Genomic DNA, 17,056 nt, shown 5'->3' with positions numbered 1-17,056 from the left:
TAAATGGTTTGGCAGAGAACGTGTGTTTAGTCCGTGATTTTGAGCTCCATGTTGCTTGTTGCTTCAATTGCAGAAACCCCACTCCACCCTGACCGTCCTGTCTGTGTGTGTCTACACTGTTACAGCCAGGCCCAAACACACGCATCAATCCCTCATCTTCTGTCTGGGCAATTACAGACTTCTGGACTCAATATTGAATTCTTCCACTTTAGGTATCCCATAATTTACTTCTGTGATTCTGATCTGTGTTTCTCTCTCCATTAATGTTGGCCTGACATCAGGTCAGTAAAGGGTTCATGAGCCTGAGACCCGTGAGCTCCAGGTTCAAGAGCACCTTCTGCCCAACATTAATCAGCCTCTTGAACTACACTGCACAACATTGACCACAATTAACCATTCTTGACTCTACTGAAACTGTTTCTTTCTCCATAGATGCTGCTCGACCTGTTGAACAAACACAATGAACCTGGTTCTCGCTCACAACTCAGCGACTGGATGGGGAAGTGAATCTAAACGCATAAACTATTCAGTTCAACGCCAGTCAACAAATATCTTCACCGCGAATCATCTCCACTGACAGCAGCGCCTCCTCTCGGCACAATCCTGCCTCAATGCCGCAAGTTCAAGGCTTGGTGAAATTCAGAGCAAGTTTGTGTGTAGTTCACCTGGAAACTGCTGTCGCGTACGAATCCCAGCTGGTGATTGGCTCACCGGCCCTCAGTCGCATGTCAGTTATAGACAGATCCATCAGAAAGTGAGTGAGATAGAAACTTGGCTTCAGAGAGAAACCGGCGCCACATTGAGCGGAGCTGGTGTTGGTGCTGGTGCTGGCGAGGAGACGTCGCGATTGTGGGACAAGGGAGATCGAACATGGGAGCTGTTTACTTGTCTGTGTTAGCGATGGCTGTAATATGCGGAGCCCGGGCTGGAGAATGTAAGTAATTCAATTGTAACATTTAACAGAAATCGACGTCGGATCTCTCGGGATTAGCTGTTGTTATAATGAGTACACACGAATAATTCTGATCTCACTTGGGTCTATTGTAACTGCAGAATGATACAACATATTGGAGAAACTCAGTCTGAAGAAGAGTCCCGGTCCGAAATGTCACCTATGATGTTCTCCAGTGATCGTGTCTGATTCGCTAAATGATTCCATCATGTTGTGTTGTTTGGTGACCCAGCTTGTGCAGTTCCTTCATTCTCTATTATAACTGGGTCTTGGTCTCAGGATCTCTTATTTTCACAATGCTGAAGTAACCCTCACCTCGCTGATGTCTCTCGGGGATAACAGTCCGGGTCACACAATCCTCACGGTGTCTCTAGAATCCCGAGCTCACTCTCTTTATATCGAAACGTTGCTGGTCTGAGTTTGTACTGGATTGATCCAGGGAATTTGACACGTCTGTTCCGAGTGAAGGAACAGTCTGTGACCGGATGGGAGTGGGAGCGGGGAGAAAGCCGGGGGGTGACGGGGAGGCAGCGAGGGTCGGTGAAGATCTCTTCCGCCCGATAAACCCCTGGGAGTGGTGGGAGTGAATTGAAGAGGAGACTGTGGTGTGTGTGTGTGTGTGTGTCGGTTGAGGAGAGGTCGGGGTGGGGGGTTACATCGACTGCCAGGAACTGGCTGACCCGTGTTTAGGGTGAATAGTACGTAGGATGCAATGGATCTGAGGAGGATATTTTTCCACCCGGAGAGTCGTTGGCATCTCGCCCTGTCCCGGTCTTACATCTGCAAGTTATTGGTGACAGACTTTATCTTCATGTGGAAAGGCAGGTTGAATAGGAATAGTCGTCATAGGTTTGTTCATGGGAAATCCTGCCTCACTAGTTCGTATGAGCCCCATTGTTCAGCTCTTTGCTCCCCCCAGATATAGAATACCTGAAGAAGGGTTTCGGCCCGAAACGTTGCCTATTTCCTTCGCTCCATAGATGCTGCTGCACCCGCTGAGTTTCTCCAGCACTTTTCTGTACCTTCGATTTTCCAGCATCTGCAGTTCTTTCTTAAACACAAATATAGAGTTCCCCGGGACCACGCCTTTCATGCCACTGGCTCCATATCCAACAAATCATTCTCCAACATCCCCACTGCCTTCAACATGATCCAATGCCCAGTCACATATTCCGATCGCCACCCATTTCTGCTTTCTACCGAGACCGCTCCCTCGGCAACTCCTTGGATCACTCATTCCTTCCCAACCACTCTCCAGGATAAGTCATTATCCCCATTAACCGCCGGATAAGTATCACTTAGCCCTCAACCTCCACTCTCGACTCCATCCAGGGTCCACAGCAGCCCTTCCAGTTGAGACAGAGGTTGACGAGCACCTCTTCAAACCGCGTCTATTACGATCAGTGCTCCCGGTGTAACCTCCTTTGCATCGGCAAAGCCGAGCATAGACCAGGCAACCATTTTGCTGAACACTTGCACTCTATCTGCCACGGCCGGCAGGAACTCCCAGTTGCTAACTGTTATAACTCCCCTTCCCATTCCCACACTGATCTTTCTGTCCTGGACCTCCTCCATTGCCGGAATGAGGCAACATACACATTAGAACAGTATCTAATATTCTGCTTGGGCAGCTTACAACCCAACGGTATGAACATTGAATTATCCAATTTCATATAATGCCCCCCCCCCCCCCACACACACACACACACACACAGTAACCCCACCATTTTGCCTGACCCCTCCCCTTCACACCACCCCAGTCATCGGGCTACTTTCGCCTTCCTTGTACATTCAGCTCCCATTCTCGAATCACCAATTTTCATTTTATCCCCCTGTTTCTCTTCCCCCTAACCCCATTCCACTCATATCCCGCCCTCTGGCTTTACATTTCACTCCTCTCCTTTGACATATGTTTGACTCCTTCATTCATATGGCAACCACCCCCAGCACCTGTATCCACCGCTCACTTTGACAGGTTTTGTCCTGCCCCACCCGTTTTTCAGCTTTCTCTCTCCACTACAATCAGTCTGAAGACTGGTTTTAGAATTGTTCACCATTAGGATCATAGTTTAATATCTGTGTATATATATTTTTTAAAGTCAGTATTTATTCTGTTTAATATTTGGGTTGATCAGTTCAATGTTGCAGCTTATTAATGTTCAATATCAGTGTGTGTGCCTTTGCTCCACGCTGATCTCACTGTCCTACATTTCCTTCACCTTGGAGAAAATTGATGCAAAGTATTCATTTATTACCTCTCCTACATCCCCAGACTCCAAGCACAAATGCTGGAGTAACTCAGCGGGCCAGGCAATGGGTGACGTTTCGGGTCGAGACCCTTCTTCAGACTGATGTCAGGGGAGTGGGCGGGACAGAGATATAATGTAGTCGGAGATAGTAAGACTGGTGGGAGAAATGGAAAGGGGGAGGGGGGAAGTAAGGGCTATTTGAAGTTAGAGAAGTCAATGTTCTTACCACTGGGCTGTAAGCTACTCAAGCAAAATATGAAATGCTGTTCCTCCAATTTGTGCTGGGCCTCACTCTGACAACGGAGGATGCCCAGGACACCAGGAGTTTGTAATTTGCCTTTCTCCAGTTTAGTACATTCCCACAAGGTCCAGCCCTCTCCCTATTCAAAACAATCTTAAAACTTATGAATAGACACAACATTCTTAGTAACTCGGCAGGTCAGGCAGTATCTTTGGTGAAAGTGTATAGGTGATGTTTTGGGTTGGGCCTGAAACATAATTTATCCATTTTCTCCAGAGGTGCTGCCTGTCCCGCTGAGTTACTCCAGCACTTTGTGTCTAACATGCATCTGCAGTTCCTTTGATTAAAACTGGCACTGGAGAGGCAACACACCACCCTCGAGTCCCGTTTATTGCCACTGATTCTCCTGTCCGTACCCCTAACTAATGAGTCTTCTATCACGATGGTTCTGTCTGACTGTTCCCTTCCCTGCCTCAGAGCCAGGCCTGACACTGCAGACCAGACCACAGTTGCTGCTCACCCCTGGCCAATCCTTCCTCCACAACAGCATGCAAAGGGGCATATCAGTGGTGGAGAGGAATGGCCCTCTCTGCCTACTCCCTTTCCTGGTGGTCACCCATCAGGTGAAACCCAGTTAAGGGATTCATTTTTTTTACTATTCTGGGTTTAATATTGTGGAACTTGTGTTTAATAACAACAAGCATAAATATTAAATTATGTTCATAAGTTCTAGGAGGAGAATTAGGCCATTCGGCCCATCAAGTCTACTTCCGTAATTTAATGACTGCTGATCTATTGTTCCCTCTCAACCCCATTCTCCTGCCTTCTCACCATAATGCCTGACCCCTGTACTAATCAAGAATCTGTCCATCTCCACCTTAAAAAGTTCAATTGACATGGCTCAGCTGATCGTGATAATGAATTCCACAGATTCACCACCTTGACTAAAAAAATTATCCTCCTCCTTCCTAAAGCAATGTCCATTTATTCTGAGGCTATGGCCTCTGGTCCTCTAAATCATATTTATATTTGTAACATTACACAGGATCCATAGTGAGGATCCCACACAACAATGCTCAACACTTCTGCCCTGCAAGGATGTGATCTCGCCCCTTAACAGAGTCCTTATTCATTCACGACTGTGCCAAATTTGTTTCCGATTCAATTTACAAGTTTGCGGATGACACCTCTGTAGTGGGCCAGATCTCAAGCAATGACAGCATGGAGTAACAAAAGAGATAGAGAGCTTGGTAACATGGTGTCAAGACAACAAACCCTCCCTTGATGTTAACAAGGCAGGAGCCAGTTATTAACTTCAGGAACGGGTGTCAAGGGTTATGGGGGGAAGGCAGGAAAATGGGATTAGGAGGCAGAGATCAGCCATGATTGAATGGTGGAGTAGACTCGATGGACCGAATGGCCTAATTCTACTCCTATAACCTGTGAAGCATGGTGGAGTACATGCCCCCGCCACATCAATGGTGCTGAAGTGGAGATGGTTGAGAGTTTCAGGAGCCTAGATGTAAATATCACCAACAATTTGTCCTTGACCAACCCACAGCCAAGAATGTACACCAAATTCCTCATACTACATACTTGCTCTGAAAATGAAAGATTTTTGGCATGTCCACAATAACTCACCAATTGTACAGATGCAGTGTTGGGATACATTACAGCTCGGTACGGCAACTGTTGGCCCATGATTGCAGGCAGTCGTGAATAAAGCCCAGCCTTCCAACACCCACCAACACCATTCACAATTCATGCTGTCTCAGGAAAGCAGCCAACAAAATCAAGAAACACTCACACCATTGTTCCCTATTCTCCCCTCTGCCATCAGACAGAATATATCATAGAAACACAGAAAATAGGTGCAGGAGGAGGCCGTTTGGCGTGTTTTAATCTTTGGTGAATCAGTGGAATTCTTTGCCACAGACGGCTGTGGGGGCCGTTAATGGATACTTTTAAGGTAGAGATTGATCAGTGATTGTGGGGAAAAGGTATGAGAATGGGGTTGAGAGGGAAAGATATATCAGCCATGATTGAATGGCGGAGTAGGCTTGATGGGCCGAATGGCCTAATTCTGCTCCTTCAACTTAAGAACAAAAGCTTGAAAGTACGTATCACTCGATTCAGGAATAGCTTTTCCGCTACTGAATGTCCCTCTCGTAAGCTTAGGATCTTCCAATGTACCTCATTGCAGCACTTGCACTTCCCACCTCCTTCCTCCCTCTTGCCACCTCCCTTCTCCTCCCCTCTCACCTCCTCTCCCCTTTGTCCCTCTCACCCCTCCCCTCTCCCCACATCACTCCCCCCTCCCCCCCTTACTGCCCCACCTCTCCACTCTTGCTCCGTCACTCACTCCCTCCTCATTTACCCCCCTCCCCTCTCACCCTTTTCCCCCTCACTCTATCACTCCCCCATCAACTACCCCCCTCACCTTCCTTTACCCTCCTGCCCCCCCTACTCGGCCCTTCCCTTCTCCATTCTCTCTTTACCCTACTGCCTGCCCTACCCATATTCCTACCCCCTTTCCCCTGTCTTCCCTCTATTCTCGAACACCCTCTCCTCACTCCCCACTTCCACACCACCTTACCACACCCCTCCACCCCCTCCTGCACTCCTCCCCTCCCCTCAGCCCCCCTTCTCCCCACCCCTACACACTCTCTCTTCCCTCTACCTCCTCTCCCTCCACTACCACTCTCCCACTCCCCTTCTCCCCAAACCGGAGGACTGGGAGAGATTTAGAATTCAACAGAGAAGGGCAAAGGGGTTAATTAAGAGAGGGAAATAGAGTATGAAAGAAAGCTTGCAGGGATTATAAAAACTGACTGTAAAAGTTTCTATAGATATGTAAAAAGGAAAAGATTAGTGATGACAAATGTAGGTCCCTTACAGTCAGAAACAGGTGAATTTATAATAAGAAACAAGGAAATGGTAGGCCAGTTAAATAAATACTTTGGTTCTGTCTTCACTAAGGAAGACAAACAATTTCCCAGAAATACTAGGGGACCGAGGATCTAGTGGGTGGGAGGAACTGGAGTAAATTCACATTAATCAGGAATTGGGTTAGTTTAGCGATAGAGCATAGAAACAGGCCCTTCGGCCCACTGGGTCCGTCCGACCAGCAATCCCCGCACATTAACACCATCCTACACCCTCTTGGGACAATTTTACATTTACCAAGCCAATTAACTTACAAACCTGTACTTCTTTGGAGTGTAGGAGGAAACCGAAGATCTCGGAGAAAACCCATGCAGGTCACGGTGAGAACGTACAAACCACGTACAGACAGAACCCATAGTCGGGATCGAACCGGGGTCTCCGGCGCTGCATTCACTGTAGGGCAGCAACTCTACTGCTGGACCACCTTGACTAATGGTCTTAGGTAAACTGTTGGGACTGAAGGCAGGGACTAACGTGTGGCACGGTGGCACAGCGGTAGAGTTGCTGCCTTACAGCAAATGCAGCATCAGAGACTCGGGTTCGATCCCGACTATGGGTGCTGTCTGTACGGAGTTTGTATGTTCTCCCCCTGACCTGCGTGTTTAATTTTTCGAGATCTTCGGTTTCCTCCCACACTCCGAAGATGTTCAGGAGGGAGAGAGAAAATGGGGAATTTTACTTCGGAGTCACGTGAGTGACTATGTGAAGAAGACCCCGTCCAGCTGCACATGTGTCATAACGTCAGACGCATAGCGCAGAGACCGGTTGTAGAGGGGCAGAGCTCCTCCAGCGGTAAGTTTTAAAAAGCCTGAAGGTAAGTACTTTCACTTTACTACAGGTCACTTTCTTCGGGGAATAGACTTGTAGTTTGTACGTTACAAGTTTATAATGGAGAAAGTGCGTAAAGGAAAGGGGAGGCCTACCGCAAGCAAAACTCGGGTAAACCGCGGGTCTGTGAGTAGTGGGCGCCCGCTTAACGAGTCGGTGGCAGCGAGGCCATCGAATGCAGAAGCCATTGAAAGTACCGTCGCAGCGCCTTTGGGGCGCAAGGCCAGCAAAATGTCTGTTCGGCCAGTGGACTCTGAGGAGTCAGACCCGGAGGATTCCCCTCCTCAGGCAGACGTTATGTCTGCTCGGGTCACAAATTTAGAATGCCTCATGGAAAAAGTTATTTATCAGGACCCACTCCAGGAGGAGTACAGTCCGCGTTGGCCTACGGGAGAGCCAGCACAGGCAGCGCCTGAAAAAGGTCCGGTTAGGTGTTGGCCTACAGTAGAGCCAGCGCCAGCAGCGCCTGAAAGAGGGCTGCCTGTGCGTGAACCTACGGGAGAGTCCGCGCGGGGAGCGCCCATAAGAGGGTTTCCTATGCGTGGGCCTACGGGAGAGCACCTGAAGCAGGGATACCACATCGCCCCCACCATGAGGAGGATTATTTCATGGGTCAGCAAGATTCGGATGACGAATCATATGAGGACCAGAGCCCAATAACAGAGCCTAAAATACCAGGCCTGGCCCAAAAGTTTGCCATTCCCAGACTAACTGGGGAACCATTGGGGGATGAATTGACAATGACAATAAATTACTTGCTCTCCCATCAGCTCCAGGAACTCACTATGGACGAGGCTGCCACAAAATATGAAACCCCGCAGAATTGTGCACGTTTAGCAGTCCCAGCAGTTAGTAATGTAATATGGGGCTATTTGGGTATTGCAGTACGCACACAAGAAATGAAATTACAGCGGGTGTTGAAGTTGCTGGGATCAGGCACTACGGCTTTCGCCAGAGGCTTGGATGAGGAGCACGTGTCTGTATCACAACAGGATGCCTTAGCACGCATGTGTAGTGCGCACTTTGAAATAAACCGTGTTCATAAAATTGCTATAAGGCCTAACATACACCCTAAGTTTGCGGGGTTCTGTAAACCAACTAATATTCAATTACCTAATCTGCTTTTTGGAGAGGATCTGGCCAAAAGGGTAAAAGACCTGAATGAAGGATCAAAAACCGTGGGGATGATGAAGCCACCGGTGCTCGGCAGATCAATTCGAAGGCAGTTTCCCTACCGACGTGGGGTGACTGGGGCCAGGGAAGGAACAAGTCGGTCTTTCCCGTATATGCGTTATTGGCGCACTGCTCCTGGGACACGTGGAGGTTACAGTTTTCCCACTAGGAGCAGGGGACAACATTTTTCACCAGCAAACCCCGAGGTAGGTGGGTCTGGTCCTGATAGAAACATATTACGTGTTTCACACTTACAAGTTGGAGGGAAGTTACATTTCTTCCTAAAAGAATGGCAAGAAATAACATCTGATGCATTTATACTGTGCAGTATAGTGGGGTTTAGAATTGAATTCTACCCAAATTTGGGTCCCCCTACTCAGCATGTTTCAAGCCGGACACGTATTTTCTCACAAGAAGAGAATAAGGAGATTCAGGCAGAACTTGAAAAATTGTGTAAAAAAGGGGTAATTGAGAAGTCAGTTCGCCAACGCCACCAATTTGTGTCAAGTATTTTTCCAAGAGCAAAAAAGGATGGTGGGTGTAGAATCATTCTCAATCTGACGAGTCTTAACCCCTTTGTACAGTATAAACATTTTAAAATGGAGACATTTGCCAATACTATACAGCTAATTTCGAGAAAATGCTATATGGCTAGCATAGATCTTCACGATGCATATTACTCTGTGCCTGTGCATGGTAATGATCGGAGATATTTAACATTTAGCTGGATGAGTCAATGAAGGCAATTTAAAGCATTGCCTAATGTGTTAACCTCAGCTCCTAGATTATTTACCAAATTGTTAAAACCAGTCTTAGCACTACTAAGAGCTCAAGGCAATTTGGTAATGGCCTATTTGGATGATATTTTGATTGTGGGGGACACTCGGGCTACAGCGGAAGCCCGAGTGTCCCCCAATTTTCAATTCCAAGCCTCCTAGACCCAGGTATACAGTAATCTGGAATGTAAGGGATTTGCTGATGCTCCTTCGTCAATGGACTCCTATTTCAGCTGTCTTTGGCCAAAGTTACCATGAAGGTAGTCATGCTCATGGCACTGGTTTCAGCACAGAGTGCAGACATTGCAGAAACTACGAATAGACAGGATGGAAATAGCTGCAGATGCCATTACATTCTATGTCTATGATTTGCTCAAACAGGTCACAGGGTGTAAGTTGATTTTTTCAGTATATCCTACGGATCCACGTCTATGTGTAGTGTCACATTTACGATGTTACATTGAAGCCACCAGAATCTTAAGAGGGGAAGAATCAGCATTCTTTATCAGCCATAAGAAGCCGCATAAGAAAGTGTCAGTTCAGACTATCTCAAGGTGGCTGAAGCAGATGCTGGTTGATGCAGGTATTGATACTGACAAATTTAAATCTCATTCCACCAGGGCTGCATCAACATCGGTGGCCAAGGATTTGGATGTCCTAATAGACCATATCCTCGCGGCCGCAGGATGGGCAAGTGAACGGATGTTTCACAAGTATTACAATAAGGCGATTACAAAACATGGGATATTTGGTGGTGCTGTTTTGGACTAAGTTTTAAGTTTCCCCCTGGGATAGAGGGGTTACTATTGTTTTTGTTGTGATAAATAAACCATTAACTGTTTGCATCAATGTTATGATTATGCATTGTTGATTACTTTACTCATTCAGATTCAATCAGTGCAGTGAGACGCCTGGATTTGAATCTACGGCATGAAAACACAGAGTTTTAAAATCTTCATGTAGTCACTCACGTGACTCCGAAGTAAAATTGTAAGATTAAACGAGAACGTACCAGTTTGAAGTTTGATCTTTATTTTATGAGGAGTTACGATGAGGGACTACGTGTCCTCTGCTCCCACCCCTCATAAAGGTCATCTGGTAGTTCTAGTTTTCACATCTTACTATTATACTTAACCATATAACAATTACAGCACGGAAACAGGCCACCTTGGCCCTACAAGTCCGTGCCGAACAATTATTTTCCCTTAGTCCCACCTGCCTGCACTCATAACATAACCCTCCATTCCCTTCTCATCCATATGCCTATCCAATTTATTTTTTAAATACTTCAGTCACTATTATTTGTGATTTCACACCGCTGCTTTGAAGTTGATGCGTGTGCGGCTGGACGGGGTCTTCTTCACGTAATCCCTCATCGTAACTCCTCATAAAATAAAGATCAAACTTCAAACTGGTAAGTTCTCGTTTAATCTTACAATTTTATAATTGAGCTGCGGCGCGATTCACCTGTTGCAGCCTGTCTGTCTTTTTTAAAAAATGTTGTCTAGTTAAATGTAGTTGTTTGTAGTGTTTTTAACTGTGTATATGTGGGGGGCTGCGGGGGACTTAAAAAAAAATATTTTCCCTGTACGGGAGACCCAACCTTTTCCCTATCGGGTCTCCGTTGTCATTGGGGCCTAGCACCGTGGAGTGGCCTCCAGCTGGAACGACCTGGAGGCTCCAGTCACGGAGCCTGCGGAGCTGTGGACTTACCATCGTGGGGCTAGCCGGCCTCGGAGTGTGGGGAGCGGTGGTGACTCGCTGCTGCGGCTCGACTCTGGGGCTCGGAGGCTCCAGCAACGCAGCTTCTATGGACTGTCTGCATATCGGGAGCTCGCGGGTCCGGGTGGAGACCGCTTTCCGGAGCTCCCGCAACGCAACTTCTCCAGCCCGTGTCGTGGGTTTGGAACGACCCGGAGCGGGGCCGTACATCGCCCAGCGCGGCTTAATGGCCGTGGGACATTCCAGCGCCCGCCGGGGGCTCTAACTTTGTGGCATTTAGACCGGGAGCGGAGCCGTACATCGCCCGGCGCGGCCTAAAATGGCCGTGGGACTTAACATCGCCTGCCTGGGGCTTCGACATCGGGGGGAAAATGGAGAACAGGGGAGAGAAAAGACTTTGCCTTCCATCACAGTGAGGAGGTTCACTGTGATGGATGTTTCTGTAAATTGAATTGTGTGTATGTCTGTAGGAAATTGTCTTTGTTTGTATGGCTGTGGAAACAGAGTTTCATTTGAGCCTCACTGAGGTTCAAATGACATGTAATGTAATAAATATTGTATTGTATTGACCAGTTAGCCTTACATCAGTAGTGAGGAAGATGCTGGAGTCATTTATTAAAGATGTGAAAGCAGCGTACTTGGAGAGCAGTGTCAGGATCGGTCAAAGTCAATATGGATTTATGAATGGGAAATCATGCTCGACTAATCTTCTGGAATTTATTGAGGATGTAAGTAGAATGGATAAGGGAGAGCCAGTCGATGTAGTGTACCTGGACTTTCAAAAAGCATTTGAGATTAGTGGACAAAATTGCAGCACATGGTATTGGGGGTAGAGTCTTGACATGGATAGAGAACTGGTTAGCAGACAGGAAGCAATGAGTTCAAATTAACGAGTCATTTTCAGAATGGCAGGCAATGACCAGTTATTTACAATATATATCAACGATTTAAACAAAGGAATTAAATGTAACATCTCCAAGTTTGCGGAAGACATAAAGCTGGGTGGCAGTGTGAGCTGCGAGGAGGATGCTATGAGGCTGCTGGGTGACTTGGACATCAATCACTGAAAGTAAGCATGCAGGTACAGCAAGCAGTGAAGAAAGCTAATTACATGGAGGTCCTTCTGCAGTTGCACAGGGCCCTGGCGAGACCGCACCTGGAGTATTGTGTGCAGTTTTTGTCTCCTAATTTGAGGAAGGACATTATTGCTTATGAGGGAGTGCAGTGTAGGTTAATGAGGTACAATCCCATGATGGCGGGACTGACATATTCACTAGAATTATGGAGGATGAGAGGATATCTTACAGAAACATATACAATTCTTAAGAGATTCTTAAGGGATTGCACAGGCTAGATACAGGAAAATGTCTCTGATGTTGGGGGAGTCCAGAAATGAGCTTTCAAGCTTATTTCTAGGAAAGGGAAGATGTCTGCAAATATTTTTTAAATTTTCACCTATTTACATTTAAACGATGAACTAAATAATTGCAAACAGGTTGACTGTAAACTGTTGGGAGTTCTAAATGAAGTATATATTCAGAGAGTGATGATACTGGAAAACTTACAATGAATTTCACACCAAAACAGGACCTTCAGCCTTTTAATTTGTACCGTTGATGGTTTCAGAGGCAAAGCGCAGGTAGCAACGACAAATGTAAATTTCAGAGATTTTACAGCAATGATATGTCGTGTACGGCATCAATAATGGGGAGAAGGCAGGCACGGGTTATTGATTGGGGATGATCTGCCATGATCACAATGAATGGCGGTGCTGGCTCGAAGGGCCGAATGGCCTCCTCTTGCACCTATTTTCTATGTTTCTAAAAAAAAAAACAGGGGTCACCATTTAAGAATAATGGGTAGGCCTACTCCTACACCTATTTTCTATTTTTCCATCTCCTCCCCCTCCCTGCTCCATCTTCACCCCCATCTCCCCTTCACTCCTGTTCCCCGCACCCTCTCATCCCTCCCTTCTGCTTCCGTCTCATCTCTCTCCCTCCACCCATTCTCCCCTCCCCACCGTCCTTCCACTCCTCCCTACCCGTCCCCTCCCACCCTCTCCATCTCCCATCCCCCTCGCCATCATCTGCTTACCCCCCCACACCTCGTTCCCTCGCCCCACCCCCTCCCAGTCCCCCTCCCTCCATCTCCACCTCCGTCCCTCTCCCTCTACTCCCTCCCTCTCCCCTTCCCCCCCTCTGCCACCTTCGCCCACCCATTCCCTCCCTCCCCATCAGCTCCCCTCCCTCCCTCTGTCCTCATACACTCCCACTCACCACCTTCCTCTCTCCTCCATCTCTCCCACCCCCCTCCCTCCCTCCTTTCTCTCCGCCTCCTTCTCTCATCCGCCCACCCACATTCTCCCCCCTCCCTTCGCCTCCCCCTCATCCCTCCTTCTCCCCACCCTCTACCCCTCACACTCTCCTCCATCTTTCTCACTCCCTCCATCCCTCCCTCCTCAATATCCACCCTCTCAAGCCCTCCATCTGTTTCCTCCTCCCTCTCCCCATCCCTCCCTCTCCAACCTCTTATGCCTACATCTCCCTCCCACACTCCCTACCTCCATCTCCCCCTCTCTTGCCCTTCTCCATCCCAGTACCTCCCTATCCTCCCCTCCTCATTCCTTTCCCTCTTCCACCCCTTCTTCCCTCTCCCTCACTCCCTCCATCCACCCTTCCATCTACTCCCACCATGCCTCCCACCCTCCCCCTCACTTCCTTTCCTCCCCCCTCCCTCCATTGCCCCTACACCTCCCCTCTCCATCCATACCCCTCTATCTCCTCCACCCAACTCAACCCCCTCCCACTTCTTCCCCTCCATCCATCCATCCACCCCCCTCCCTCCACCTTCACTCCCCTCCCTCTACCCATCTCCCCTTTTCCCCCCTCCCTCCCTGTTCCCCTCCCTTCATCTCCCCCCTGCCTACCTCTCCATCTCACTCCCTCCTCATCCCTTCCCTCTTCCACCCCTGCCTCCCTCTTCCCTGCCCCCTTTCCCCCTCCCTCACTCCTCTCTCTACTCCTCCCTCCCTCCCACTCACACCGTTACTCACTCCCTTTATCATCCCCCTCCCTCTCCCAATTTGTCTCTCTGCCCCTCCCTCCCTCTCTCACTACCCCTCCCAACCTACCCCTCTCTGCCCCCTCCCTCCCACTACAGCTCACTCTTCCCCTCCCACCCACCCCGTCACCCTCCCTCTCCCCAACACCCTTACCCCCCTCTCCACCTGCTCCCCCAATCTCTCAACACCCTATCCCTTCTTCGCACTCCCTCACCCCCTCCCTTCTTCCTATCTCTTCCCTCGTTCCCCCTATCTCTTCCCTCCCCTTTCTCCCCCTCCTACCCTCATTCCCTCCCCTCCATCTACCCCCTCCCTCCCTCTCCCTCTTCACTCCCTCTACCACTACCTCTCTCGTGCCTCCATCCCCCCTCCCACTCCTCCCTACCCCTCTCTGCCTCTCCCCACCACTCTCCCTCCACAACATCCCTCTCCCGTCCCCTCCCTCCCTCCCCCTCGCTCTACGCCTCCCAAACTCCCCCCCTCTCCATTTCCCCCTCCCCCCTCTACTCCACTTTCCCCCTCCCTCATTCTTCCACTCTCCCTCCCAATCTCCCCTCCTTCCCTTCCCTATCCCCCCTCCCTCTATCGCTCCCTCCCCTCTCCCCCTCTACCCCACTCCCCTTCTTAATTTGCTCACACCCCTCCCTCCTCCCCCCTCCACTCCGTCTGTACCCCTCCATTTCCTCCCACCAACTCCAACCCCTCCAACTTATTTCCCTCCATCCGTCCTCCTCTTCCTCCCACTAGTCTCTCCCTCCCTATCCCCCTCTCCTACCCTCTCCCCTCCCACCCTCTTCCTCCCTCCGTCCTCCTCCCATCCCTTGCTCTCCCCCAGCCTCTCTAGACCTTCCTCCCTCCTTCTCCCCCTCCCCCTGCCTCCCTCTCCGGCTCTCTCTTCCCCCTCCTTCTCCCTCTCACACTGGTACTCTCTCCCTCTATCTCCTGCCCTCCCTCCATCTTCCCCTTCTGTCTCTCTCCCCTCCGCTCCCCTCAACCTCCTTTTCCATCCTTCCTCCCTTTCCTCCACCTCCATCCCCCTCCCATTCTTCCCCTACCCTGCCTGCCTCCTCCCTCCCTCTCCACTCCCCTCCACCCGCTCCACCACAGTGCCTCTGGCCCCCCCTCTCACCACATCCTTTCTCTCCCTCTCCCACCCTCCCTCTCGTTCACCCACTCTGCCTCGCCTCCTCCCTCTAACCCTCACTACCCTTCTTCCCACCCCCCTCCCAATCCCCTTACTCCCCCACCCCTCCCTCCAACTCCCCCTCCCAATTCTTGCCCTCAATCCATCCTCCTCCAACCTCCACCTCCCACTCTACCCTCTCCCCTTGTTCCTCCTTCTCCTCCTCCCTCTCCCCACTTCCACCCCTCCCTCCTTCTCTCCCTCTCTAACTCTCATACCGTTCCTCCCTCCCTCCCCCCTCTGTCCCTGAAATTCCTTCCCTCCCCCTCCACCTGCTCACCCTCCCTACAACTCCCCCCTGCTCCTCCTCACTCTCTCCCCTATCTCTTCCCCTCCCTCCCCCCATCCATCCCGCTCCTTTCGCCCCTCCCTCTCCCCCCTACTTCCATTACCCCACATCCTCCCTCTCTCCACGCCCTCCCCCTCTTACCCTCTCCATCCCTACCCTCTCCTCCCTTTCCCCTCCCCGCCTCTCCTAATCCCTACTCTCTCCCCCATCCTCCATCTCTCACCCCTCCTTCCCTCTCCCTTTCCCCCCTCCCTCACTCTCCTCCTCCCTCCCCTTCCCTCCTTTGCCCCATCCCTCTCTCCTGCACTCTCTCCACCCTCCCTCTTACCATTACATCTCCCCTCCCTTTTCCCCTCTCTCCCCTAGCACCCACCGCATTCTTTCCACTCTTTAATCTCCCTACCTCCCTCTCCCCTTCCCAACATCAACCCCCCCATCCTCCCTCACTCCCGCTCTTCCCCTCCCTTTATCCCTCTTCATCCTCCCTCCCTCTCAACCTTCCCTTCCTCTCCCATTCCCCCTCGCTCCCTCTCCCACCCTCCCCCTCCCTCTCCACCGCTCCATCTGCTCACCTACCCTCCCTCTCCCCCTCGCTACCCTTTGCCCTCCCCTTCCTCTCCCTCCCTCCATTTCCTTCCCCTTCTCCATCTCCTCCCTCCAACTCCCCCTCCCACTTCTTCCCCTCAATCCATCCTCCTCCTCCCTCCCCTCTACGCTCTCCCCCTTCTTCCTTTCTCCCCACATTCCTCCCCCTCTTACTATCCCCCACCCCCTGCCTTCCTCTCCCCCTCCCTGTCTCTCCCACACCTCTTCCCCCACTACCCCCTCCTTCCCGCTCCCTTTACCCTCCCTCCCCATCAACCTCCCTTTCCCCTCCTTCCCCCCCTCCCTGCCACCCTCTTTCTTTTCATTCTTCATTCATCCACAATCCATTCCTCTCCCTGTCCTGCCCTCCCTCTCCCCTTCCCACCCCCTCTCTCTCCTCTCCCTTACCCTCCCCCAAATCCCTTCCTTCCCTCTCCACTTGCTACTCTTCCCCTATCCCTCCACTTTCCCCACCCTCGTACCCACTTTCTCCCCTCCCTCCCTATCCCCCCCACCCACTTCCACCTCCCTCCCTCTCCCCCCACTCCCTCTAGCCTCCCTCCACCCCCTCCCTGGTTCCCCCTTCAATTGTATCTGCCCATCCCCCACCATCACCTCCCTCCAACACCCCCTTCTTCCTCCCTTTCCCCCTCGCCCCCCTCTCCCTCCAACCCCCCCTCGCCCTCTTCCCCCTCCTTCCCTCTCCCCCTACTCTTCTCCATCCCCCTCCTTCCCTACCCGCTCTCTCCCTCGTCTCCCTTCCACTCTCCCCCTCTCACCCCGCCTTTACCCTCCCTTCCCCCCTCTCCCTCCCCCTTCATCTCCAGCTCCCGCTTCCCTCCACCCACTCCCCCTGCCTTGCTCCCTCCATTCCCCTCCCTCCCTCCCTTTCCCCGTCTCTCCCTCCCTCTCCACCCTTCCATCTGTACCGCCTCCATGCCTTCCCCCTCTCCCCGTCCCCTTCCTGCCACTTCCACCTCCCTCCATGTCCCCCTCCCTCGCTCCTCCTACGTTCCTCTCCCCCACCCCTTCCTCCCTCTATCCCACTCCT

The 17,056-nt window shown here is 50.7% G+C and overlaps 1 protein-coding gene across 1 annotated transcript in view; it reads left to right on the top strand.

Annotated features, from left to right (window-relative positions):
- The first annotated feature begins 730 nt into the window (after positions 1 to 730).
- Positions 731 to 17,056, top strand: part of LOC116990217 (RLA class II histocompatibility antigen, DP alpha-1 chain) — a 58,827-nt gene continuing 42,501 nt past the window's right edge. Inside the window, exon 1 of the mRNA XM_033047762.1 lies at positions 731 to 934. Within this exon, the coding sequence (XP_032903653.1) occupies positions 871 to 934 (64 nt within the window). The 5' untranslated portion in view covers positions 731 to 870. The remainder of the gene's footprint in view (positions 935 to 17,056) is intronic.

Source organism: Amblyraja radiata, chromosome 30, assembly GCF_010909765.2.
Source record: "Amblyraja radiata isolate CabotCenter1 chromosome 30, sAmbRad1.1.pri, whole genome shotgun sequence".
Classification (NCBI taxonomy): Eukaryota; Metazoa; Chordata; class Chondrichthyes; order Rajiformes; family Rajidae; genus Amblyraja; species Amblyraja radiata.
The sequence above is the reverse complement of the archived record's forward strand: the minus strand, read 5'-3'. Positions and strand labels throughout refer to the sequence as shown.